A 24,617-nucleotide genomic window follows, 5' to 3' on the forward strand; every position below is an offset into this window, starting at 1 on the left:
TCCTGTGTTTTTGGCGTTCCTAGAAAGGGGCCAGAAGAGAGCACACCCCAGCTAGGGTGAGCAAAGCAGGCTGATTTCAGTTTACTGTATGTTCTTGCCTTTGTACTTCCTTGTGGCCCTGCTGGCAAAGTAAGTAGGCCTCCCTATGTCCAGGACCCTGTTGGCCCGACTTGTGTACACCCAGGCAAATTTCGGAGCCTCTGGGCTCTGAAAACTAGACAGTGATCATTAAACCTGGCTTGAGTCTCTGTTCTGGCATAGTCTGTGACTGGTTTATTTATCTTTTCAGCCTGTGGGTGGGGCTAACTGTACCTCAGAAGGGTGTGGCCTGTCTGGCCACCAGTTGCCCTTGAGTTGATTCCGACTCATAGCAATCCTAATGGAAGAGTAGAACTACCCCAAAGGGTTTCCAAGGAGCGCCTAGTAGATTCGAACTGCCCACCTTTTAGTTAGCAGCCAAACTCTTAACCACTACCCCAACAGGGTTTCCATGGCCTGTCTAGGGAGAGAATATTTAAATGTTGTAAGGGCCTGATTAGAATTCCCATGTAGGTATTAAGATAGACCAGGGGTTGGCACACTTTCCTGTAACAAGCCAGATAGTAAATATTTTAGGCTTTGTAGGCCATATGGGCTCTGTTAAACTACTCAATTGTGCTGTTGTAACAGGAAAACAAGGAGCCCTGGTGATGCAGCAGTTAAGCACTCAGCTGCTAACCAAAAGGTTGGCAGTTTGAACCAACCCAGGGGCTCTGTGGGGGGAAAAGACCTGGTGATCTGCTCTCATAAATATTACAGCCTAGGAAACCCTGTGGGACAGTTCTACTCTGTCACATGGGGTCACTGTGAGTTGGAATTGACTAGATGTCATCTCACAACAAGCAGGAAAGCAACTGTAGACAACATAATACCAAATGATGTGGCTGTGTCCCAATAAAACTTTATGGACGTTTAAATTTGAATTTCATATAATTTTAACTCGTTTTTTTTTTTTTTTTCTACCGTTTAAAAAAATGTAAAAACTATTCTTAGCTCACAGACCATCCAGATACAGGCAGTGGAATGGTTGGCCCATGGGCCATAGTTTGCTGATCCCTAAGACAGATTCTCAAAAAAATGTCACTGAGGCTTTGACAGTAAAGAGTTTAGAAATTCCATGATCCAGGACCAAAGTGTGTAGATAATGAAGGTTTTCTGGATCCCTGGAAAGTTGCCTGCCTGCAGAATCCCTTTAGAGTCTGGTTCAACGAACAACAGCTTAGCTTAACTAGTAAAAACGGTCTGCCTTGAGCATTATGCTCTTTTAAGAACTATATGGCATCAAATCGACAAGAGCAACTCCAAAGTGTAGATAGGAGCCTTAGGCGGCAGTGACTTTATGTTAATGGAGAGGAACAACTCAGAAAAGAAAGTGTTAGAATGGTTGGCGCAACTCGAATGTAATCAATGTCCCTAAATTGTTTATGTAGAAATTGTTGAATTCGTGTATGTTTTGCTGTGTATATTCTCAACAACAACAAAATAAATAAAATTTAGAAGAAAAAAAGTCTGGTTCAAGCCTACTAACTGTACTATGGAAAAATGCTTAGACTGAATTAAAAAAAATTGGTGGGGAGCAGCTCACTTCTACAATATTTTAGTATTACCAGTATATTTTCATGTTATAAATGGGCTCCATTGTACTTAGGCTGAAAGTAGACTCATCTAATGGACAGATTAATAATATTCATTGACCATTTAGTGTGTTGTAGGTATGGCAGTCCCCACTTTCTTGGTATAGATACAGCCTACCAGAAATTGGCCTAGATTCTACCAAACTCTGAACATGCAAATCTTTGGCTACTCTCGTAGTACTTTTTGGAAGGGAATTGTCATGGTAGAGTCCAACAGAGAGAGGAAATGGTATGAGGATAAAAAATTGAATCAATTTGATTACCTCATTTCTTACATCTATAAAATCTTGACCAAAGGGCAGCCCTCCTCTGTTTGGAGAGTTGTCTTTTTCTCTTCAGGAGGAACAACCGGAGTGGTGAGGGATGGAGACACCTCATAACCAGCCACATTAGACAGATCCACCTTTGCAGTCAAAGAAATGACAGATGTTGATGCCAGAGCACCCTTACAGTCTACATTTACATAGCATTTTTTCATCTTTCAGAGCAGTGTTTCCTATGGCTGCCAGTTTGACTGAGGGAATGAAGCTGGTAAAGAGAACAGGTCTGGGGAAGACTACCTGGAGTTCTCCCTTCAGTTTTAGTCTGTGCCAAGCCTGATTTCCCAGGTACCTCACAGTGCTTTTTAAGACTGTCTAGGATTGGGCTATCCCTCTCTGTTTAGGCTCCAGAACCAACCTACTGCTGAGTGAGGGAGCAGTGGGATGTGAGGGAAAAGCAGCAGAACGTCCCATCCTGCTACAGTGCTAACCTGTGTGTGCTTTTATGCACGCACGTGCACCTGAGAAGCTTTGCTGCTCCTCTCCATCATGCCAGGGAAGTCAGTGGCTGCACATCTTCAACCCCCCACACAGACCACAAGGAGTTCCCTAGATTCTGGCCAAGATGTGCAATTTTATCTGCCAGGTCTTGCAGCGCTTCCCCTAGCTCCTCCTCTTAGTGCTTCTCTGCTGGGCAGGGTGGAGGGGATAATATGGCAGTTGCCTTTTAGAACAGGGGAAAACGAGAGTTCAGTGGGTCAGCTAGCCTAGTCTCCCATCAGCTCTCTCAACTCCTTCCCTTTCCGCAATTGCAGTTGTTGTGCCACTTGTTTCCCAGGAAACCAGTGAAGCTTTATGTCTCCCCACCCACACTGCAGAAAAGGTCCAGGCCTCTGCAGTAGGATGCATGGCTTTTCTGGCCTGATTACAATGTGCCTGTGCTAGATGTCTCCTCTCCTGAGGCTTGAGAAAGGAAGGTTAAAGCAGCTGCCAAGTCAGGCCCCTTCATCAGGCTTTGTACTGTCACCTGGAAAATGTCAAGTGGTAAAGATACTTAGGCCTGCCTGAGGCCTTCCAGTCCACCTCAGCCTGGCTACTGCCCCCGGATCACAGAGGGTGTGAAACCAGGGCCTGAGAGAGCTATCGTTCAGTGTTAGCCAGGACACGGAGCCCTGCAGAGGGACTTCGGAGTACCCTCCGGCACTGGCATACGTAAGGCAGTCATTGCCCCCAAAGCTAAGAGTGTGTGTTCTGTGTGCTCACATGCACATGTGTGTGAAAGCACACACAGGTTAGCACCGTAACAGGACGGTACTTTGTGCTGCTTTTCCCTCACCTCCCACTGCTCCCTCACTCAGCAGTCAGTAGGTTCTGGAGCCTAAACAGAGAGGCCTAGCCCACTCCTGGGCATCCTTAGAAAGCACTGTGAGGTGCCTGGGAATCGGCTTTAAAGATAAGAGTGCAGGGGACCACTCACAGACACTCAGAGTTGGATCCTGTGGTACCACAGAGGAGCCAAGAGAGGTTAAAAAAAATAATCTGGTAAATTCTGACAATAGCAGGTAGATTTCAAACTGGGACTCTTACTCCCTGGCTGCACTGTGACTAGCTAAGCCTTCTGGGCAAGGGGCTGGGGTCGTTTTACTGAAGGTTATTTGTGTCTGCTTTAAGCCCAGCCCAGTACTGGAGACTATCTTCTTCAAACCACCCTTCAGGGCAGTTCTGGGGTACTTCCAGTTTATGTCTTCTCTTTGCCTGTACTGGTGAGAAATGCTGGAAGCTATGCCCAGCTGTGCCCAAGTAGTGTCTCATTCCTGGATCCCAGGGCAGAAAAAAACAAAAAAAAAGCCACCACACTGCTGTCGTCCTGCCTCACTGTCCATTCAGGAGGGCTGTTGGCTAGTCTCAGACAAATAGAATGCAAAGTACCCTTCCCCTAATTTAAACATTTAACCGTTTTCATGGTGTGTGTGTTTTAATTCCAATAAAGTGCTTTGAGGAGGAGGGGACTGATGATCCTTAAGAGTCTGGAACGGGGGAGGGGAAGCAAACCTGTGAAGCCTTGGAAACCAGAGCCCATGTCTCTCATAGCTCTGCAACTCCAGTACCTGGCATGAGGGCCTGAGATGGACAGAGCTCAGTGTGGCTGCAGGGGATCAGGGTGGCAGGGCTGTGTCCATTACTGTTGCCCCTCCTTTCCTGGTTCGTCTGCCCCACTCTTCCCTCAGAAGGGCCGAATTAGGAAAGAGATTTGGATAGACTTGTGACTAGCAGCTGCAGGTACCTCAGGCAGGCTGGACCTAGGAGGCAAGTGCACTGACTCCCAGATTTGCAATCAGCGCCCTAACCGGAAAACACCAGGTAAGCAGGTAGCTTCATTAGACATGGTCTTGGCTGCTTTCAGGCAGGGGGACGCTGGCAGACCTTGCCTCTAGAAGGAAGAAATGTGTCTGCACTCTTACAATGGCCAGCAACACAACTAGAGGCTCAGGTCCCCTAAGCATCGTTATCCTTAACTGTTTATTGCCTCCCTAAGAATCATAAAGCCCAGAGCCAGGCTCAGTGAAGGAGAGATAAGGACAAAAACAATAAGATCACCTGTTCACATTCGTTTAATGCTTTGTATTTTCCAATGTCTAACCCTCACAACATCCCTGTGAGGTAGGTCTAGCAGTAAGTGATCTACCCATGGCCACACCCGTGTTAGGAACTGAGTAACCCAGACCACAGGTCTCCTACCTCCCAGGCCAATGCACTTTTCAATTCATGAGGCACAGGCTATTTATGCCAGCTAGACACAGGGCCATCAGGGCCACTAAAGCAAAAGTGTTCCTGTTCCCTAAGCTTGCAGAGGGCACCAGAAATGCTGAGGTTAGGGCGTTGGAACCAGGGGTGTCCTCTGGAAGCCAAGCAGGTAAACAGGGCAGGAGAGCTAGAGGTCCAGGGTCAGTGCCACCTTTGCCAGTCTGAGCACAGTTCTGAGTCCAGCATTCACTGTGCTCCCTAAATCTTGACCTTTGCCAGGTGCAAAGGCCTTATTAATTCACTCACAGGGCTCTCAGTACCCACTGCCTGAGAGAAGCCTCAAGGCATGGCTGCAGGCAAGACTCCTGACTCTCTCCCCTCCCACGGTGCCTCCCATTGGGTTACACTCTGCAGCCCAGGAAGAAAGGGGGGAGGAGTGAGGCCTGGCTGACTCAGCCTGCAAGTGCTTAGAGATCTGGAGCTGAAAGGCCCCAGCACCATTCAGCTAATGATTATTATTAACTCCAAACAGGCCTTGGCACAGCAGCCAGCTGGCTCAGGGAGGATGCCTGGCTCTCCTAGTCAGGTTTCAAAAACAAGACCCACAGCAGCCATGCATGGGGGTGGAAAGGTGGGGACAATGAGAGGCTGGTGTCAGGGAGTGAGGAGGGGTGGCCTGCCCGGTGAGAGGGTGGGGAAAGAGGAAGCACAGGCTGGCAAGAGACAGCAGCCTACCTTCCACGCAACTGAAGAGCCAAAGTGAGGCTGGGACACTTCCCCAGGCATAGAGCTCCTGCCATTCGACACCACCCCAGGCCATGGTGGGGCTCAAGGGAAGGGGTGGTCACCTGAAAGATGGGGGTTTGGTTGGGACATCTGGACCTAGAATGTTCACCCCACCTATATTTACAATATTCTCAAAGTTGAGTTTGAATATTATACTTGGAATCAGGACTTGAACCTGGTATGCAAATGCGTGCAAATGATATACAAATCAAAATATCTAAGCACCCTGGCTTTTTTTTTTTTTTAAAGGCAAAACAGGCTAACTACTAGCAGCTTTCCCTAGCCACGGGGACAAGGGCAAAAAGGGCAGCCATTTGCTTCTTCCCCAAGGCCTCTGCCTCGGTGCTGAGGAGCCCAGCTAATATCCCAGATGGGGAGACAGAGGGAGGTGGAGGGATGGAGGGGGCACGTGAGAAGGAGGAAACACACAAGCAGGAGGCATCTGCGGCCGGCACCACTGCGATCTCAGCTGGAGACGAGTGCCCTGGCACTGAAGTCTAACGGTTGTCCAGCTGCTGCCCCAGGATGTGAGGGCAGGTGGCGATGGAGGGAGAGATGGAAAGAGGGGAGGGAAGGGAAGTCCTTACAGTCTGGCCTGCCAGAAAGAAGGGCTCCCCCTGGTGACCTACTCCCTGTTGAGCAGTCAGACTCGGCTAAGCAGGAGATCTGTGCCTTCCTCTCTGCCCTGTAATCCTGCCCTCCAAGGCTGCTGGTCAGAGAGGTGATAGTAGGGGCCCTTTCCTCCTGCAGAATATAAATGACTTCCCCCTTCCTCCCAGGGCTGGGAATAGACATCAGCTGGCACAGCCCACGCAAACTGCCGGCTGTCAGCACGCCTGCCTGCCCGCCCGGCTGCCCGCCCACCAGCCCCCCGCACCACCTGGGAGGAGGCAACACCTCAGGCAAGCTCAGGCTCTATGGCGCTGCCTGCTTGGTTCACAGAGCTGGCTGGTGAACCTTAACCGGCCTTTTCACCCTGCCGTAGACAGGATGAGACCCCCTGCACTGGGAAGAATGAAGATGTGATGGAGAGGAGATGGAATCCCTGGATCATAGTGACCCTAGGTGAGACTCTCCTCCATGCAGCCCCAATAACCATTTCTTTCAAGTTCAGACCACACTGGACAGTTGGAGAGGAGAGAGAAGGCAATGAAGGGGACAGGAACAATCACCCTCTGCACAGGAGGGACCTCTGTTTAGATGCTCAGGGTCTGGAGAGCTCCTGGGAGATGCTATCTGACCCAGGAGGGGCCCAGTGAGGTCCACTTAGAATACTTCTGCCCATGCAGTCCCCGTTCCTCTACTGTTGGATCATACTAACCTCCTTCTGAGCCACCCAGAGAGGGGATCCTGAATCTTCCAAAATCCTAATACATCCAAATTACTGACATCTAGGAACACCTCCCGCTGCTCCTGGGAACCGGAGCTCCAGCACCTACACTCCAGGCCTCCTAGAGCTTCCACTGAGCTGTTTCCACCGAGCTATCTCTACCTGCCTCAACAGCAGCCTTCCTGGCTCAGCTGTTTTCAGTTTGCCAGGATCTATGGAGGCTCCATCTTCCTGACTGAGCCAGACCACAGTTAACCAGTCTGGCATCCGGCCCTCACCGCCCAGGGCAGTCTAGGGAACTACTTTCCGTCTGGAATGAGGAAGGGTCTCTGCAGGGAAGAGGGCCCAGCCCTCATCTGCCAGCTGGCACCAAACTCAGCCTCCTCCTGGGCCAAAATGCTGGCTAGAGTCACAACTGAGGAAAGCTTAAATGACAAGGGGAGAAACAGAACCAGGAGTACCTTGTTCTCCCTGGATCAGAAGAGCCCAGTCCTACTTCCTTGGCCCTTGTTTTGTTCTAAAAACTTCAGAATCGCTTCATGAAGCTGTGTGCTAAGGCAAGAACCTGAGCCCTAAGACAGGACAAGGCATGAGATGCCCCGGACTGTTTGCCCCTGGGAATGGATGTCAGGGGAAGGAGCACACCCAGGTCCTGCAGCTCTCAAGCCCAGATCTGGATGCAGCCTCTGTGAGGTGGGCTGAAGGAAGTTCTTAGCTGGGCTCATCTTCCCCATAAGTGCAGCTAGGAGCTGGAAGCTTGATTAAGCCAATGCCCTTCTGCTCCTCCAAAAGCTTTAAAGTGACATTAGTGCCTTTACTGTCTTGCAGTCCAGGAGACTCTCACCTGGGCCCCTTCTCTTCATAATGCCTGACCCCTTGTGCCTTGTTCCAGGACCAAATCAATAGATTCCTGAAAGTCCACGAGGGCAAAACTGTCCTTCCAGGGGGGTAAAGGGAGAATGAATGCAAAAACTACATCCTGAGTTGGCCAAGTGGTCCAGCCCGTGGTCCAGAGCTGGGAGGGTGCTCTGTGACATCAACTTGATAGACACTGAATGTTAGAGATAGAAGGGGCTTATACATTGTTTAGAAACATTCATTTCACAGATAAGGAACCTGAGACCCTACGGCATGTGACTTGCCTAAGGTCACACAACAGAGGCTAAGCAGAACATAACCTATAACAAGATCCATGGGCTTTCTCTACTACACCACACTGCTTTCTCAAAAGTGACCCAAATATCCATAGCTGCCATTTGTAACTCACAGGAGCCCAAGTCTTCATCAGGCGTGCAAGAAAGAAATAACCTCCACCACCATCACCCCCTCCCCAAACTTCTGTCCAGAGGAGGCTTCAGGCTCAAGTGGAGGCTGTAGGCTCAAGTACCCCATTACTTTCCACTCGAACTCCATACATTCTGCACTTCAGCCCACTGTGTCTTCACCTCTGCAATAGTAGCTTGGGTTTTTGCAGCACCTGGCCCAGCCAAGAAAGGCAAAAACCCTACCACTTCTGAAATGGGTCCCTTGAAGGTCATCAGAGGAACCATGGAAGTCCAAGGCAAGCGTCTCACTTGGATTCAGAGTTGAGTGGAACTCACATTTCCAGTTTCTTCCTTGGCAAGTAGGAGCTGGAGATCTGATGCATGATCACCAGGGCTGGGTAGAGAGGCAGTGCCAGGCACAGGTACCAGGCTGCACCTTTGATCTGGGCCTGGAACCACACTGAATACATGCCCAGGAGCACTGTTACTGTAGCCATCAGGTAGACCACCAATCCACAGGTCAGATGGTAGAGCTTGAGGCGAGCCACTCTCGAGACCCTGGCTGCCCGAGGACAGAGGAGGCAAAGCCCACATAGCGCCTGGCCACCAGTGGCCAGCAATGTCAGAGTTCCTATCCAGCTGTGCCAGGACACCAGGTGAGGCAGCTCACTGCGGGTCCTACTGGAGATGATGAAGCCCAAGCCCAGGGCTGCACAAAGGATGGCCAGGGTTTGACCCGCCCAGTGGAGCCGGATTCGACCCTTGCGGGAGCAGAAGAAGAATGGGGAGTGCTCAGGCGAGAAGAGTAGGATGGCCTCAGCCATACAGAGGCAGAACTGTGAACATAAGAGAGGGCCAGTGAGCCTTAGGGCCAGCTTGGAGGCCTGAGAAAAAGTGCTCTCACACATCCAAACAAGGAGGATAAGGGGTGGGGCTAAAGAGCATCCACCAGGACCTGCTGTCTCACAGGCCAGCATTTCTAGCAACTGGGAATCCACCCTTGAGTAGAGGTCTCATCATCCAGGCTGACACCACCACCCTCAACCTCCGTAAGCAATGACTCCCATTTCTTGAAAAAACAGTAAATGTTCAACTTCCTCCTCAACTTTGGGGCAGGGTGGGGCTGGATAACACCCCTTCCCCTTTCTCCTTTCAGGCCCCAGTAGAGAAAGAAATAACATGCCAGTCCCCCTCCCTTCATCACCTGACACTTTACCAATGGTCCAGTCCTCCGTATTTCCCAATCCCACAGATTACAGGGAAAGAGGGGACCCTAGATGTTTTCCCCAACTCTCTGAGTCTTAGAAAGGCTGAGTCTTCTAAGGGCTGGATGCTTCCCTAGAGATGAAGCTAGGCATATCCAAACCAACCAGTGGCGGAAAGAAGCCCAAACTCACCGCCAAGGCCATGAATACAGGGTGCCAGGAAAATAGACCTGAGAATCAAAGAGAACAGGCTGATGGCTAGGAAAGAATCTGGCTATAGGGGAAAGGTGAGTGTACCATCCCCAACCCTAACCAGGAACTCAGGGCAAAGTGGAGCTGCCAAGGGCCTTAGTGTGAACAAACAAAAGAGACTCCCCGCAAACATACACCAGTCTGGCCTGGGCTCCGCATATGGCAGCTCTCAGCTGTTAGCCCAGTCCCAGCCTAGAAAGGGCCTCGGTCTCGCTCCTCTACTTGTATTCTCCATCAGGGGCCCCGCTTATGGTGAACTGGTCATTTCAATTTTATTTAATTGTCTATCCCTTCCACTCCACCACCCCAGGCCCCACCCTTCCACGGCCCCCTCCCCCGCTCTCGCCCCACCCCGCCCTTACAAGCCCTCCACACTCCGCCCCTCCAGCGCTGGGGTACCCTCTCCTTGTCTCCCAGAGTTCTCGAACGCTGTCCCTCCGTATTCGGCTCCGCCCCCTTCCTTGGCCCCGCCTCGCACACTCACTGGTTCCTGGCCGGGACAGCATAGACAGAAAGACGGTGAAGCCCAAGGCCACCAGGTGTGCCAAGATCCCACTGCCTCTCCGCAGCCAGCGGGTCAGTCTCGGCTCCCTCGTTGGAGTGGGAACCAGACCTACCTCCAGGGGCTGCATGGCCGTATCGGGCCGGCCCCACACTCCCAGCTGCCAGAGCGCGTCTTCCGGGTTTGCGATTGCGGAGGCGGCCGCTGCTGCAGAGAGGCTCCTCCCCGGGGATGCCGCGGGCAGTGCGGCGACTTCGCCCACAGCGCCCCCTGGGGGCTGGGGGAGAAGCGCGTCGGCCTAGAAAATATGTCCGACCCGAGGGCACAAGGGGACCGGACAGCTCTAGGCCCACCTTGTTTCTTCAGCCAACCTCCTTTGTATTTTTATGCCTACAAGGGCCTGTGTCTCAAGCAGGCCTGTGGAAATTACATTTATGGCAATTGATTTCAGTGAAACCCCAAATCATGACCTTGGTACGCTGAATCAAGAGTGGGAAACCAACCGTGTTTTGAGCAGTTTTCCAAGAATGTTGGGTTTCTCTGGCTGCCATCTCTCTCCTGCCAGCCCCTCTCCTGTCTGGTTAAGGGGACAAGATCCTCCCTGCCTAAAAGCAAGGAAGATGAAAGGCAAGTACAAGGCCAGAAGATAGCGCCCTGTACCTAGTGAACTGGGGTTTGAGGACCTGGCGAGGGAGGAGCAAGAGTCTCATTCCCTATCTTCACGGTAGTTGTTGGCTCCAGTTAGGGCAAATCGAAGAACTAGGGTACTCTCGGCCCTTTGCCACCTCCACACCAGCTGCTCAGCCTGGGGGAGCCAGGTGATCCTGATGAACCTAGGGCCTCTACACTCCTGCTGCCTCCCACACCAAGGGGAGTTCTGTAAGTTATACCTTTTCCCTCCCTGCCTCCAAAAAAGGTGTGGTTCAGACCAAGGAGGCTTAGCTGGGAGAGGCTTTACCCCATCCTCAAGGGCAAATCCATGGGCCAGGGACAAAGACCAAAACATGTTGTCCCCCAGAAATCAGGGTCATCCTGAGCGCATTTACCGACTTGCTCAAGCTCCCTAAGTGGTTGAGAAAATGAGGCTGGTGGTAGGAAGCAGAAAGGACAGACTGAAAAACCTGAGGCAATAAATCAGAGACAGGATGGAGGCCAGTGTTGCTGGAAGACGAGAAAGGGGCCAGAAGAAGCCGACTCCTACAGACTCCCAGAGCAAAAACTAAGAGCCAGGGGTGTGGCTCCTTTACCCTGTCAAGCTCCCCTTCCCAGTGGGACCAGAGTAGTCTCTGGAGTCAGAATGGTCAGCTTCTACCCCTGAATGAATGGGACAGAGGGCTATAGAGTGGCATCAAGATTCTGGGGAGCCTTGCTCCCTACAGCCACACTCATCATCCTGTCTGGAGAGAGAATCCACTCCTTCCCCCACCACGATAAAAATCCCAGCCATTTCCACATTGTTTCAAAGGACAAAAGGGGGGAAAAAAAAGAGCCCAAGAGACATTTTCAGGCAGGCGATGGGCACTGGAGTCTGGCAGCCTGTCATCTCAGCTTCCCAGGGTAGGGTTGGGGGGACAGTAAGGACACTCATTTTGTTACATTTTTTTCTTCCTTTTCTATGATTCTTTTATATTTTCTTAGCAGCAACAGAACAGGGAGACAGTCTTGAGGTATTTTAAAGAGTTTTTTTTTTTTTTTCTTAAAAAAAATAATATAAAGTTATAAAAAGCGGCAGCAGCCTGGGGCCCGGATCTGGAGGGGAGGAGGTGCTGGCAGCTCCATCGCAGTGGACAGGCACTTTCTCATTAATGGGCTTTCGACTGCAGGAAGACAAGAGGCAAGAGAAAGGGTCACCTGGGGCCGACCAGTTCTCCTGCACAGTGAACTGTATGGACCATCAGGGCTAAGGTTTTGATTTCTTCCTGCTGGCCTGGTGTGTAAGGCTGGGCAAGCGCAGGAGCAGCCTGGATAGGAAAGCTGGAAAACATATCTGTGGTCACCTGCACGTGGGCGCGCACGCACACGCGCGCGTACGCACACACACTTAAGCTCTGGGCTACTGTCAAATTCACTACTCTCATATGGGTGCCAGGGTAGTTGGTATGCATCTGCCCCATGACTCAACCAGGAGAGCATCTTCTCTTCCCACTCCCGGTAAGTCCCTCCCGGCTGAGATCATATGGATAGCCCATAGCATGCTACTCCAGGGCCCCCGTCAGGGACAAATAAACCTGGCTACAGGCTTTACCAAAAGCCCTGGAGAACTTGCCTGGCACTTGAAAACCTAGAAGTAGGCATATGTGTAAGTCACACACACATGTATACATGGGTCCTTAAATTGTGTCTCTACCTTTCCTTACCCTGATGGCCAGAGGTAGAACCAGTGAACGAAACTGGTCCACCCACCCTGCTGCTCAGCAGATTAGGCCACAGCTCAGGGTCCCAAGTTCAACCCCACTGCCCCAACCCTTTCTGTCAGAGGTCACGGAGCTCAACTGCCTTTCCTTCAGAGAACAGAGGTAGCTCCAGTTCCTAGAGTGAGGACCACAGCCACGTCAGGAAGAACTGGCCCTTTGGTTAAACCGAGAGTAGAAAAAGGCAGCATTTTCCTCAGCTCAAGAGAGAGGGCTGGGGATAGGAGGAAGCCCATCAGGCAAAAGTGGGGTTACTTTGCTAAGAGCTGGCCCAGCTCTCCCTAAAGAAGATGGCCCAGGAACTTCCCCTTTCTTCCCTTCCCTGCACAACTGTGTACTTAGCACTTTCTCTGTGTCAGTTACCCATGGTTACCCCAGCCTGACTCATTCTGACCCTTCCTTGCCCATGCTCTTCAGGGAGCTGGGCTGGTACCTTCAGTGTGGAGCACTTCTCCTCAAAGGCCAGGGGTGGGCCTGGCTTCTTACGGCGCACAGAGCAGGCCGCATTGGCAGGGGCGCCAGCCTGACAGTGCTTGGTCTTCACCGGCCGGCAGTAAGTAGCCAGGTTTTTCCGTTTCTTGGCTACCTCCTCCTCAGAGAGGCAGTTGGTTGGCAGGGCTTTTGCTGGGTGTCCAGCTGCTCCCCGGTTCTCTAGCTGAGAAGCCTTGACCGGTGTGGGAGGCTGGTGAGGGGAACCCTGACAGTCCAGGGGCCCTGCCCGCTTCATCCGTGGCCCCACTGTCCCGTTGAGCCCCATGCCCAGGGCTGTTTTAGTCTTGGAAGAGAGGCCCCGGCAGCCAGAGGGTTTGCCTTTTCCAGTGGGCTCCAGGATGCAGGTCCGTTTGAAAGTGGTGGGGCCAGGGGATAACTTCCGCTTTCGAGAAGGGGCCTCCACGTCGACCCCATCCTTGCCTTTGGATGACTTGCTGGCCTTGGAAGGCGGGAGTTTGCTGAAGGACGGGGATGGCGTGTTGGCAGGCAGTGGTGAGGTGATGGCCTGGCTTCCACCCGTGCACTCCGCCTGACTGCAGGCGGCTGCCACACTGGGGGAGCCTGCAGGGTAGCTGGGGACAAGGCTGTCCTTGGTGGGGGGTGTGGAGGATGGGCAGGCAGGTCTGGGGAGTGGGCCTGAAAGGCGGGGGCAGCTGCCCATGGAGGATGGGCTCAGGGGGGCAGACAGAGGGGAGCTGACAAGGTGGGATGGAGGCTCAGCCGCTGGTGGGATCTTCCTGCAGCAAAAAGAGAGCCCCACTGTGACTACCCAGCAAGGAAGAGGTCCTCCCCGCAAACATACACCAGCCCCTCTGCCCCACCTAGAAATGGTCTGCAGAGCCCCAGTGTTGCTGCCATCTGCTGGGATATGATGGAACTGAGGATCAGGAGGAAGACATGGGGACAAGAATGAACTAAACCCAAACCCCAAACCCACAGTCATCAAGTCGATTCCAACTATAGCGACCCTATAGAACAGAGAAGGACTATCCATAGGGTTTACTAGGCTGTAATCTTTACAGAAGCAGACTGCCACATCTTTCTGCCATGGAGCAACTGGTGTGGGTTTGAACTGCTGACCTAGTTAGCAGCCGAACACTTTAACCACTGTGCCACCAGGACTCCTTAAGACTGAACTAGTATATGGTATATGAATAGTCTACAGATCCATTAAGAACCTTATTTTAAATCTATTTAGACATGCTCTATCTCTTGTTACCCAACAGATACTGTAAGGGATTGACAGTCTAGATTCACCTCCAGATCACTTTGGCCCTATCCTAGCCTAAGCCCAGGGTGCAAAGTCTCTCTTTCTCCTCTCCATCCCACTCTCCCTCTGGTATCTTCCTGGCAAAAGCCAAGGCACATATGGGCATGCTGCAGGATCAGGGTTTCTGAAGGCCCTGTCTGTCTGGGGCCTGGGAAGGGAAGTTCTGGGCCCAAGAGACTCACTTCCACATGTGTGAGCTGAGGTGCCGTTCCAGCATGGAGCTAAGTGCCGAGCAGAACCGGTCCAGCCGGCGGCTAAACACGTAGCATCCTGGGCTCACCAGCCGGCTCCCGAAGGTGCAGAACTGAAGGAGAAGGCAGGCATGTGGTTAGCAGGCCTGACACACGGGGAAGGCACCTGCACACAGAATCTGACGTCCCCCCATGTTGTGGGCCAGGAGGGCTGGGTCACCCCCCACCCCAGGCCCTGCCCCAGGTCCTTACCGCCTGTGGCCGAGGGGGCCGGCTTGCATAATGGCAGTCAGGGGGGAGATGGAGGTCGTCAGATGTCCCCTCCTCCTCACTCTCCTCACTGGAGGCCTGGGCCCCACCCCGGGGCAGGGGGAAGGGGAACAGGCCTGGGTCCCCATCACCACCATAAGGGCCTTCATCATCCAACTCACTCTCAGAGGAGGCCTGGGACCTGAAAGGGCCAAAGGGGATGTAAGGGTGATGTGACTGGAGCGGGGTCACAGTGAGGGTGCCCCTGAACCCAGAGAGTTCAAAAACCCAGGGCAGGTGCCCTGCTGGGCAATCAGAGGAAGGAGGAGGAGGAAAGGAAGACGGGGAACAGAGCTCAAAGTAAGAGAAAGATCAGGGGCCATAGCTCCCAAGGGACTCTCTCCCCAACCCCCTTCATTTCCCAGGCCCTGCCTCTTCAGGAGGAAATCTGCTCCAGATTCGCCTCCTCCAGAAAATCTTCTGCACCCAGCTGTGGTCAGCCCAGTCACTTTCTCAACCCCCCTTCTTGCATCACATATTCCTGGGAGCCTGTCTGTGAGCTGAGCCTGTGTTTCGGGTCTGCCCCTGGTGTTACAGGCAGAGATGCGTGTTTGTCTCCTTCAGCAGGGCAGGCTCTCCCCCGGGGTCCAGCGCAGCCTCTGCACATGAAGGGCCAGTGAGTGAATACACAGCAGGACTGCCTCACCCAGGGCCCTGATCCTTTCGGCTACCCAATTACAAGCCTTTGGCCTGTTGAATGCAGCTGAGAAAATGTTGGTATCCCAGGTGTTGGACCGGGCACACTTCGGAGAGGCTGGGGAACTATGGTTTGCTTGGTTAAGAACAGGGGAATCACCTGCTCCCATACCACTACCAAAGACCCCGGGTATCCCCCCACACTGAGGACCAAGTGAGCAGCATCTTCCAGGACACCCCCTGGGCCTGTCTTCAAGGGTCACTGCCGGCTTAGGGGCCAAGTGTCCCCAGCTGAGCTGAGGGCTGGATCCCGGACGTACCTGGGCAGTGCACAGTATGGGTAGTTCTGCTTGGTACGAGCAGAGAAGGTGCTGCTGGGAGTAGCTGCTGCTGCCACAACATGGGCTGAGGAAAGGGGGTCCTGGGAGGGGCGCTCCAGAGTTGGTTCCTTGCGCCCTGGGCTCTTCTCCTTGGGAGACTCCCCTTTGCGGGAGTTGGCCTTCAGCTCTGCCACCAGCACATCAAAGTCTTTGGCCCGACCCTGGACCTCCCGGCGCTGGTGCACCGAGTGGATCTAGAATACAGCAAGGTGGAGGGGTTGCGGGTGTGAGCTGAGCAGGGGTGAGGGACAGCGGTGTGCTCTGGCCTGGCCAAGTGGAAAGAGGGGGTGTGAGTGCATCTGTGGGTATGTTTGTGTGTCTTTCACTCTCCCATGGGGCCAGAACCCTCCTTGCAGCGAAGGGATATAAAAGCCACCCCTGCCTGCTGCCCCCACCTTGTCCCCACTGGGGAAAGCCTCCTCTCCTTCCCTGGTCTGAGCTTAACCCCTGTTTCTTGAGCTGGATCTTCACTAACATCTAAATTCTTCTCCTTGCCCAGGGGTGGGCGTTACCTTGCAGGTGAGCAGGCGTGTACAGATCTTTTTGGTCTCTGGATTTATTACACCACACTGCCTGTTGAGGTCGCACTCCTTCCCTGTGGGGAAAGCAGTTCCCATGAACTCTGAGGCCATTTCCAGGAGGTTAACAGGAGGATCGGGCCTCTTCTTGTCAAAGGCCTGGGAAAAACTGGGACTAAGGCAAAAGGGCCTTTGGCCCTCAAGCCCTGGGCATGTAGCCTTCCAGAGAAACCCTTCTGGGCATCAGCATCTCTCTGGTGGGCCAGAGAACCATTCCTGTACGTGGCACTCCTTTTAGGGACTCCAAGCCCAAAGTACTGCAATACATATCGAGAAACAAAAGCAGCTGCAGGCATCTGGGATGCCAGGGAAACCAGCTGTGAGAGGGGTCTGGTGCTGTGGATCCAGATGAGAAAAGAGATGAAGGTCAACAGCCCAAGGTGAGGAAGAGTCAATTGACCTGTTGGGCATAATCCCTTATCCTTGACCAGTAGACCTGAGCTGGAGAGAAGCTTCCCAGAGAGTAAGCAGCTCAAGTGTGTGCCGAGGAGTGACAGGGGCCTGCCTAAATCTTCAGAGGCTTCCTGACCTCCTCCCCATCTGACCCAAGGACAAAGCAGCCCAGGGGTCCCCACTCTATCTTCCTGAACCCCAAGACCATGACTACTCACGAGCCATCTTCCGGTGGGTTTTGGGGGGCAGTCTGGCCCCACCAGGCTCCTTCTCAGGGGGAGTGCTTTCACCCCGGTGACTAGGGCCCTCGTTGGAGGCTGCCTCGATGCTCTCCCTGCCAGGAGGTTCTTTAGGAGGGGGTGCAATGGGTGCTTTTCCAGGGGAGTCCTTGGTAGGGACAACTGGCTGGCTGAGGAAAGCAGAGGGCGGGGCCACCCTGATTCCATGTCCATCGGGCTTCGGGAGACTGGACATCTTCTCCAGATTCACCACAGGCACGAAAAGGCTACACAGGGAAAGAGGGTATGGGCTGTGGGGATGGTGCAGCTGAGCCTGGGGCCTGGACTTGGGCCCAGAGCCATCTCTTTCCCGGCCCTGGAACTTGGGTGCACTCTAGAAGGGGTGCAGAACATGAGAAAAGGGGACCCCATATTCCCTGGAGAACATGGAAGAGGTCTGCAGATAAGGCTGGCTGCCTCCTACTGACTGTGAGCAGTGACCCATCAGCCCAGGGCTGCCTCTGTTCATGTCAACCCCTCCCTGGACTAGGGTCAGGGCTGACCTCAGGGAGTCTCCAGCCTCTCCTTACCAGAGGTTGTCCTTCTGGGTCTTCTCCGGAGGCTGGTGGCCACGGCTCCGGGACCCCTGGCCCTTCTCCCTGGAGGAGGTTTTGGTGGAACCTGGGGCCCTACAAGCTGGGCCCTGCCCATTCACTACATGGCATTTCTGGGAGCTGGCAGGGGCTGGAGGTGGGGGTGGGGCCCGGGCGTAAAGCTTGCTGAGGGGCCCATGTCTTCTTTCTGTCACCAGGAGGTGGAGAGAGTAATCCAGGTGAGTGGTATCAACTGCCTCCTTCCCCAACCTCCTAGACCTGCCCACACAGTCCGGTTAGAGAATCTGGAGTTTCCATTGCTTAGCTTTAAGATCTGCCTTCTTCACATTTGAGTTTGGGCCTTAAAGACTCAAAATTCTAGGCCCCAGCTTCCTAAACCACTTAGCTCTTCCCTTAAGTCCACTAAAAAAATTAATTTGCTCAGACAATAACCCCGACCCACCCACAATCCTCTGAAGCTGCCCCAGGACCTTTCAATCCCCAACACCTCCCTCCATTACCCCATACAACCTCCCAACTGACCCTGTCCTCAGAGTTCCATGTCCCATCTTTCCCTGTCCCCTCTATCTCCTCTCTAGGGCTCCCCTCACCGCAGTGCTTCTGGAAAGCTTGAGGCTTCACCACTTGGCTGCAGTGGTTACACACAACCAAATAGAAGTCGTCATGGGCAGGGCAGTGCCCGAAGATGGACATGTCTGCAATGACAGAAGCCCTCATCACTGGGGCTGGGGGTCCCAGGGTTTCCCCGTAAGATCAGAGAGCACTCCTACCCCCACCACTCAGAAGGCACTTCGCCTCCCAGCTGACATGACAAGCTTTATGCTGGAGGCCCAGCTTCCAGAGTTCAATCTCCCCAGTCCCTAAGAGTGGGGGCTTTCAGGTGAGTGGGCACCAACCACCTGTGATTAGGATTTCCAACAAGCCACGGGAGCCAAAGGAATGAGCTGACCCAGACACACCAAAATGAAGATCCCCAGACCTGCTGCTTTAAGAAGCCAACTCATTCTTTGGTGTGGTTGTCGGGGCGGGGGGGGGGGGGGGGAGGCGGGCAGCAATGATGATCTGTGTGCCCTGGACCCCAGCTCCAATGTGTGTTGACTCCCACCTTCTTTAATGAGGGTCATGGCATCCAACTTCTTCATGTTTTTACTGCTGTCCTCCAGCTCAGCCCCTGGATGGAAAACATAGTTCAGAATGACCACCCCATTCCCAGATGCCCCATCTCCTACCTGACCAGGGCCTGAAGGTGGGTGGTATGAAGCCCACACTCCCTGACAAGCTCCTGTTGCACAGGACCCTTGGAGAATCAGTGGGTCACTTTCAAGTGCCTGGCTTCCATCATCTGCCACCTCAGGAGTGTGCTGGCCCCATTAAGAGGGATCCAGCCGCCCTTCTTACAGACCCTTCACTCCAAAGTGCAGTTCAGAGTTCCACTGGTCACTAGTTGGGTGAGTGTAGGTAAATATCATCTATTTTTGGTCTTGCTTCCCATATTAAAGGCAAAAACGGACCTTGACAAATTCTACTATAGATCCTTGAGTCCCTTCCTGAGATTTTTCAGATGGGTCCTTTCAGCTACTCTGTGGCATCCCAAATGGATAGTCTCTCAGGCCCCCAGCTCCATGAACTCAATTTTGCTCCCTTGGGTTACAAAGCTTTGTCAAAGTTACACCCAGCTTCTCAGGTCCTGCATTGATAGCATGGGCACAGAGCAGAGAAACTTGGGGCCCTTCGGCATCTTCAAAGTCCCCTTGGTCAGCTATGCAAGACCCTTGCCCCTTTAGGGAGGCTTTGGAAGAGCGTTGCCCTTGTTCCTCAGTTTCTGGGTTGATGGCAAAAACACCTTAGCCGTGCAAAGCAGCTCTTTCCCCCATCCCCCTACCTTACTCCTCCCCCCCCCCGTACGCCCCCTCCCTGTCCCTTGGAAAAAAAATCAATTCTGAGTCACCAAACCCATCTGATTCCATTTCCGGTTCTCAATGCACCCAGACCCTGACAATGGCCCCATCCTTGCCCACCCAGCGCAGGGCAGTCCCGGAGTGGCCTGGACTCCCACTTAGGTCTGCTCTCTGATGTCCAGTAGCAGATTTGCCCCTTTATAGGATGAGAAGATTGTTGACAGTCGTATATTATCTCCAGATATGAGGGGTGGTGGGTTAGGCATGCAAGAGACAAGGGGCAGCTCCCACTCTTAAGTCAGTTAAATGCAAATGTGGGGAATGATAGACGGAACCGAGCTGGGAGTCTGGAAGGAAAACAAGTGTCATCAGAGACCGCTCCATGCGGTCTCCTCCTCCACCTACTCTCACTTGCAAACTTCTTCAGGGGTATGATGCCTGCTGTCACCCCCAAAGGCCACGAGGCCAGGTACCCCCTGGGGCCCAGGAGACAAAGATCAGGAGAAGGGGCTGTTGGCCCGTTCACTAAAGGCACTCAGAGACATACAGAAGGTGGGAGTCAGGGGAGAGAGCCAAGAGGCAGGGCAAGAGGCCCGGGAAAGGACGGAGGGTTAGAGGGATGGATGGATGAACAGAAGGAGGGAGGGAGACACTGAGGGAGGACAGATAGATGGATGGACGGACAAACTAGTGCGGAGGGGGCGGAGGTCCAAGAGCACTGCAACCGACAGGCAAACACCGAAATAAATCGGGAGGTGTGGGGCAGAAGCCAAAGGAACAAGGGGGGGTGAGAGGAGGACACAGAAGTGGGGTGCGTGGGAAACACGTGGAGAAGACTGTTGCAGATGGGAAAAGCCGGAGGCAGGTGCAGAAGGGGCGGAAGCTGGAGGCCAGGAGGCAAGGAGAAAGATAAAGACAGCCAGATGTGGGGGCAGGTACTGGGCACCGGCAAAAGCAGAGGTAGGCAGGGTGGGCTCCGTGCGGTGAGCAGGCGCTAGGACCCGGAGGCGCGAAGATACGGAGCAGGCGGGCACTAGGACCCGGCGGGTCCTTTGTTTGGGGGGCCGGGGAGCTGGACGGCGGCTCCTGTCGGCGGCTCCCCTCAGCTGGCGGGGGCCCGGAGGGGGGAGGGGAGGCAGTGATGGGGTCCCCAGACTCTAGGGGGGCTTCACTCACCGTCGACCGCAGGCAAGTCGGCCCGTTCCACCCACGAGCTCCAGCTCTGTCCCGCGAAGTCATCGAGACTCGGCACCCGCCGCTCTAGAGCGGCCATTGCTGCCGCCGCGCGTTCACGCACCGCCATCACCGCCGCGGACGCGCGCCCGCCCCGGCGCCGCCGCCGCGCGGCACCCTCCCTCCCACCCCACCGCGGGCACGCCTCCCTTCCCCCCTACCCTCCCAGCGCACTTTCTGCGCAAGCGCAACACAAGTCGCCTGCCCCTTCCCCTCCCGCCCGCGTAGCCTTCTGGGAAATGTAGTCTTAGAGGGCGTGCTGTTGCCTACCGATCTTACTGCTAAAACCTCTCTGAAATGTCCATTTGGGGAGGAAAAGTGAAAACCTAAACCCGAGGACCGCCTCTCCTAACCCTTAAGCACACATTTTTCGTGCTATCAGCCCACTCTTCCGAACTCACTGCGCACACACCCCAGCCCCAAACCTCCCTCTACCCGAGACGCCCCTCTACGCTGTGCGTCCGCGCGCCCCTTCCCGGGCTGGCGGCCACTAAGCGACTCTGCTCCCCTGTAGATCGAATAGGGTAGGTGCAGGGAGGTGGGCGCTGTGAATCAGAAGGGCAAGGGAAGGGAGTCTGTAGAATGTGCTGAAGGACATAGAGGTTGGCGTGGGGGAGGGTCCTCGGCTCGCATATTGTGCCTCCTCTGTGGGAAGCCCACGCCGCTCTGATGCAGAACAGAGGGCTGGAGTGGCGTTGTCTGGGATTGGGAGGAACGGGCTGAGCTGACCTCTTTAAGATCACCTGTCAGGATGACAGAAGGCTACCTCCGAGCCCGAGCCAGCCCCGGAACTGGGGTGGCCCCGAGGCTGCTGGTGTTTGCAGCATCCGTCTGCTGATCCGTCTCTCTCTTCCTGAGAACTGCGATCAATACCCTGTACCGCCTCTTCCCAAACCCTGGCTGGACCCTGACTCCATCCATCACTTTGGCTTCTTTTTCTAACGAATATTTTCTCTGCTGGAAGGGCTGCTACCAGAGCCTCAGCATAGGGAGATTTCTCATCAGATCTGTCATTTTCCTTGCTAGGGCCTGTAAAGTACCTTAATCATCCACCTCTTTTTTTTTCTTCTCAGCTGATAACATTTCTTCCCACCCTCACACAAGCAAGAGACAAAAGCCTGCTCCCCTCCGCTACCACTATCACATCTGAAAAGATACTAGTCCTCTCTTCCCTTCTCAGTCTCTCATACCTCACCCCATACTCATCCCTTCAGCTAAGGGAAAACCAAATTTGGGAGCAAATAAGTCAAAGTCTGTGACTCCGAGACCTCAGACTTTCCTCCCCTTTTTATCCAGGGACGGTTTAAGTACTTCAAGGATACTGCCTGAGAGCAAGGATTCTTAACCTGAAATCCATAGATGATCTTTAAGGGGTCCAGGATTCTAATGAAATTCAATGTAAAATTATGTCCAAGTGCATTTTTCTAGGGGATGTAAGTGTAACATGTGACTGTCTGTCAGCAGGGGGATAGATGTGCAAGTTTGTTCAGCAAGAACTTTGTAGTTAAGAGGGTAAAGCATATGGCCGGCAACTACTGACAGGAGGCTTGTCTGGGTCACAGATGGTAGGAGAGCAAATGGAAACAGCACTGTGGAAACCGCTATTCCTCGCCTTTTGAGTTTGTCCCGAATTTGCTAATGAGTCCCAGTTACTTTGGACTAATTGGGTGCCACCAAAAGAGGAGATGTCACCAGACTGGAGCTTGCCAGGAACAACTGCTTAGCCAGCAGACCCTATTACTTGGGATGCAAGGTGGAGAGAAGTGGAATGATGTCTTGGTGGAAATGTTGATATTGGTCCAAGAACTTAAAGCAAGGGGTAAAAAGAGGGGGAAAAAAATCCCCAGAAGGGCTCCAGTCTCAGCTCCTTCATGGCAAATGCTCACAGCACTGTTTATTCAAATGTGTAGTAACAGGCACCAGAAAACAACATGCAACATTCCCCCCCTGCCCCGCCTTCTGCAATCCTGGAAGTAGGAGACCTGTGACTATGATGGCAAAGGGAACTCATGTCCAGGAAATGTCGTAGGTGGGTACCCTGGCAGGGTCAGAGTTCACTAAGGCAAAGGGCAAATCCCCTGTCTGTCAGCCTCCTGCAGCAGCTGAGAAACCAGACACCTTCTCCTACTTCAGGCCTCACTAGGCAAAATGGTGATGCCAGCCCTGGTTGGAGGAGACATGAGTCCTGTGAGGACAGCTCTCGGCAATTGGCCCAGCCCAGCCCTTTGGAGATAATGAGGTGAAGTGGCTTTTCCTTTTAGGGTGGCCATGGGGAGAGAGGCCATAGCCTAAATCAAGGCTCTGCTGGCTGAGAACATGTCATCCTCTTGAGGAGAAGGAGGAAGAGCCTTCTCTGCTCTAGGGAGAGATCTGGGCAAGGCATCCTTGACAGGAGTGAACACCCCCTTTCCCTAGTTGAAAGGCTCATTGCTAACTTCAGCCCCCAAATGAGAACACTTTATCCATCACATTTCAAATAAATTATAAATACGTACACAGAATCCAAACAAAGTTCCAGTGGAAGCTGCTCACAGACCCCCACAGGGGCCAGCTTGAAGAAAAATAAAGGTCACCCTTTGTTTTCTATGTTTCTGGAGCTGTAGGCAAAATTGTCCCCTTTTGTCCTTGAGAAACCATAGGGACAGCTTAGGACGGAGAGAGAGGTTCAGTCTTAGAAACACTGTCACCCCCATCTTCTTCCCTCCTGAAATCACTTGCCCAAAATCTAAAAAAAAAAAAAAATCTAATTCTTTTGCTGAAGGATTCTGGAGCGTTTGGGGATCTATATCTCTCATCTCACACTCAGCCTGTCAAGTGGGGAAACTCTGGCCCAAAAAGGAAATGACTGGCCCAAAGTCAAAGGTCCTCCCTCCCAGGTACCCCAGAAATGTACACATTAGTATGGATGGCATTTAGGGAGGTAAGGTGGTTGTAGAGTGCTGACTCAGTCCTGAGGAAAGATTGGCACAGGGCACTTTCACCTTTGGGATGCTAAGTGGGCCACTTGGCACTGGATTGGAAAATGGTTGGATTCTTCCCTCTTCATTCTTTCGTAGCAGCCCTGTGGCCAGGGCAGACTGAGGTGTTTTGAGCTGGGTAGGAGATGTGGGGGTCCTTATGCAGTTAGCATGGACTCTCAGGCCTTGGGGTCCAGAGAAGAACTGAAGGAGGTGTCAGGAAGAGAAGACACACCAAAGACAAATATGGAACTGGGTCCCGAAGTGAAGAAGCACCAATAGCATTGGCCTGCCCTGGGCTGAGGAGGGGATAGGGTCTGGAAAAATGAAGCAGGGGAGGAATGGGAGAGCAAAGGGAGGAGCATATCCTTTTGTAAAAGTGAGGAGAAGTATGAAAGAGCAACCAGAGTAGGAGCAGAAACAGAAAATGAGCAGAGAGTGAGGAAGAAATGGGCCCATCCATCCATGTCCTGGGGTTCTGGGGCAACTTGGCCTCATGATGATTCTTTGGGCGCTTCCAAAGCCCCAACTGGCCCCACAGGAATGAAAGGAAGGCCTGGACAGTCTTCAAAAAGGATCTCAAGTGCCTCTTACTCAAGAGGCTGGATAAAGAGATAGACAGAGAGGTTGGAGTTGGGTGGGGGGTAGTTGAAATGGAGAGACTCCTAGACCTCTCTTCTTGTATCCCAAGTGTAAGACCAAGCCCACGAGGGAGGAAGGTCAGGAGTTTTTAGGGTAAGTATAAGTTTAGGGAGCCCTGGTAGTGCAGTGGTTAAGAACTCAGCCATTAACCAAAAGGTCTGCATTTTGAATCCACCAGCCACTCCTCAGAAACCCTATAGGGCAGTTCTACTCTGACTCAACGGCAAAGGGTTTTGTTTTGTTTTGTTTTTTAATGAGTTTAAATGTTGGTGGAAAGTGCCCTTGCCTGGGTGGTGGGGAGACAGAGGGAACAGAAGAAACTCATTTCTGTCAGCAAGCTTTCTGGCTGTAGTTTCTTATGGGGATAACTGAAATTG

The 24,617-nt window shown here is 53.1% G+C and overlaps 2 protein-coding genes across 6 annotated transcripts; both read right to left on the reverse strand.

The window, feature by feature from the left end:
• Positions 1-4,529: 4,529 nt before the first annotated feature.
• On the reverse strand, positions 4,530-11,563 carry LOC100665504 (probable transmembrane reductase CYB561D1). Of its 3 annotated transcripts, XM_064282450.1 has the most exons (4): positions 10,001-11,563; positions 9,720-9,762; positions 9,457-9,534; positions 8,584-8,895 (listed from the first exon to the last, which is right to left on the reverse strand). In XM_064282450.1, the coding sequence occupies exons 1-4, from the start codon at positions 10,146-10,148 to the stop codon at positions 8,691-8,693; spliced, it is 474 nt and encodes a 157-aa protein (XP_064138520.1). In that variant the 5' UTR covers positions 10,149-11,563; the 3' UTR covers positions 8,584-8,690. The 3 variants fall into 3 exon arrangements, with proteins under 3 accessions (XP_003409438.3, XP_064138519.1, XP_064138520.1); XM_003409390.4 differs by lacking the exon at positions 9,720-9,762 and having other exon boundaries at positions 4,530-8,895; positions 9,457-9,494; XM_064282449.1 differs by lacking the exons at positions 9,457-9,534; positions 9,720-9,762 and having other exon boundaries at positions 4,530-8,895; positions 10,134-11,563.
• A 125-nt stretch (positions 11,564-11,688) lies between these two features.
• Positions 11,689-20,723, reverse strand: ATXN7L2 (ataxin 7 like 2). 3 transcript variants are annotated; one of them, XM_064282447.1, is made up of 11 exons: positions 20,585-20,723; positions 18,616-18,681; positions 18,101-18,235; positions 17,487-17,697; positions 16,897-17,183; positions 16,220-16,302; positions 15,648-15,901; positions 14,635-14,833; positions 14,374-14,495; positions 12,863-13,658; positions 11,689-11,835 (listed from the first exon to the last, which is right to left on the reverse strand). In XM_064282447.1, the coding sequence occupies exons 1-11, from the start codon at positions 20,709-20,711 to the stop codon at positions 11,821-11,823; spliced, it is 2,295 nt and encodes a 764-aa protein (XP_064138517.1). In that variant the 5' UTR covers positions 20,712-20,723; the 3' UTR covers positions 11,689-11,820. The 3 variants fall into 3 exon arrangements, with proteins under 3 accessions (XP_064138517.1, XP_010587840.1, XP_064138516.1); XM_010589538.3 differs by having other exon boundaries at positions 11,689-13,658; positions 18,101-18,205; XM_064282446.1 differs by having other exon boundaries at positions 11,689-13,658.
• Positions 20,724-24,617: the final 3,894 nt, after the last annotated feature.

This window comes from Loxodonta africana, chromosome 3 (assembly GCF_030014295.1).
Source record: "Loxodonta africana isolate mLoxAfr1 chromosome 3, mLoxAfr1.hap2, whole genome shotgun sequence".
Lineage (NCBI taxonomy): Eukaryota > Metazoa > Chordata > Mammalia > Proboscidea > Elephantidae > Loxodonta > Loxodonta africana.

Bases quoted from the DNA above. Each gene is read 5' to 3' on its own strand.
- ATXN7L2 (XM_064282446.1), bottom strand. From the start codon at position 20,711: ATGGCGGTGCGTGAACGCGCGGCGGCAGCAATGGCCGCTCTAGAGCGG. The intron at 17,184-17,486 runs GTAAGGAGAGGC...TTCCCTGTGTAG, and splicing joins ACCCAGAAGGACAACCTCTG to CCTTTTCGTGCCTGTGGTGA. The intron at 15,902-16,219 runs GTAACGCCCACC...GCTGTATTCTAG, and splicing joins CACGCCTGCTCACCTGCAAG to ATCCACTCGGTGCACCAGCG.
- LOC100665504 (XM_003409390.4), bottom strand. From the start codon at position 10,148: ATGCAGCCCCTGGAGGTAGGTCTGGTTCCCACTCCAACGAGGGAGCCG. The intron at 9,495-10,000 runs GTGAGTGTGCGA...TTTGATTCTCAG, and splicing joins GCTGTCCCGGCCAGGAACCA to GTCTATTTTCCTGGCACCCT. The intron at 8,896-9,456 runs GTGAGTTTGGGC...TTATGTTCACAG, and splicing joins CTGTATTCATGGCCTTGGCG to TTCTGCCTCTGTATGGCTGA.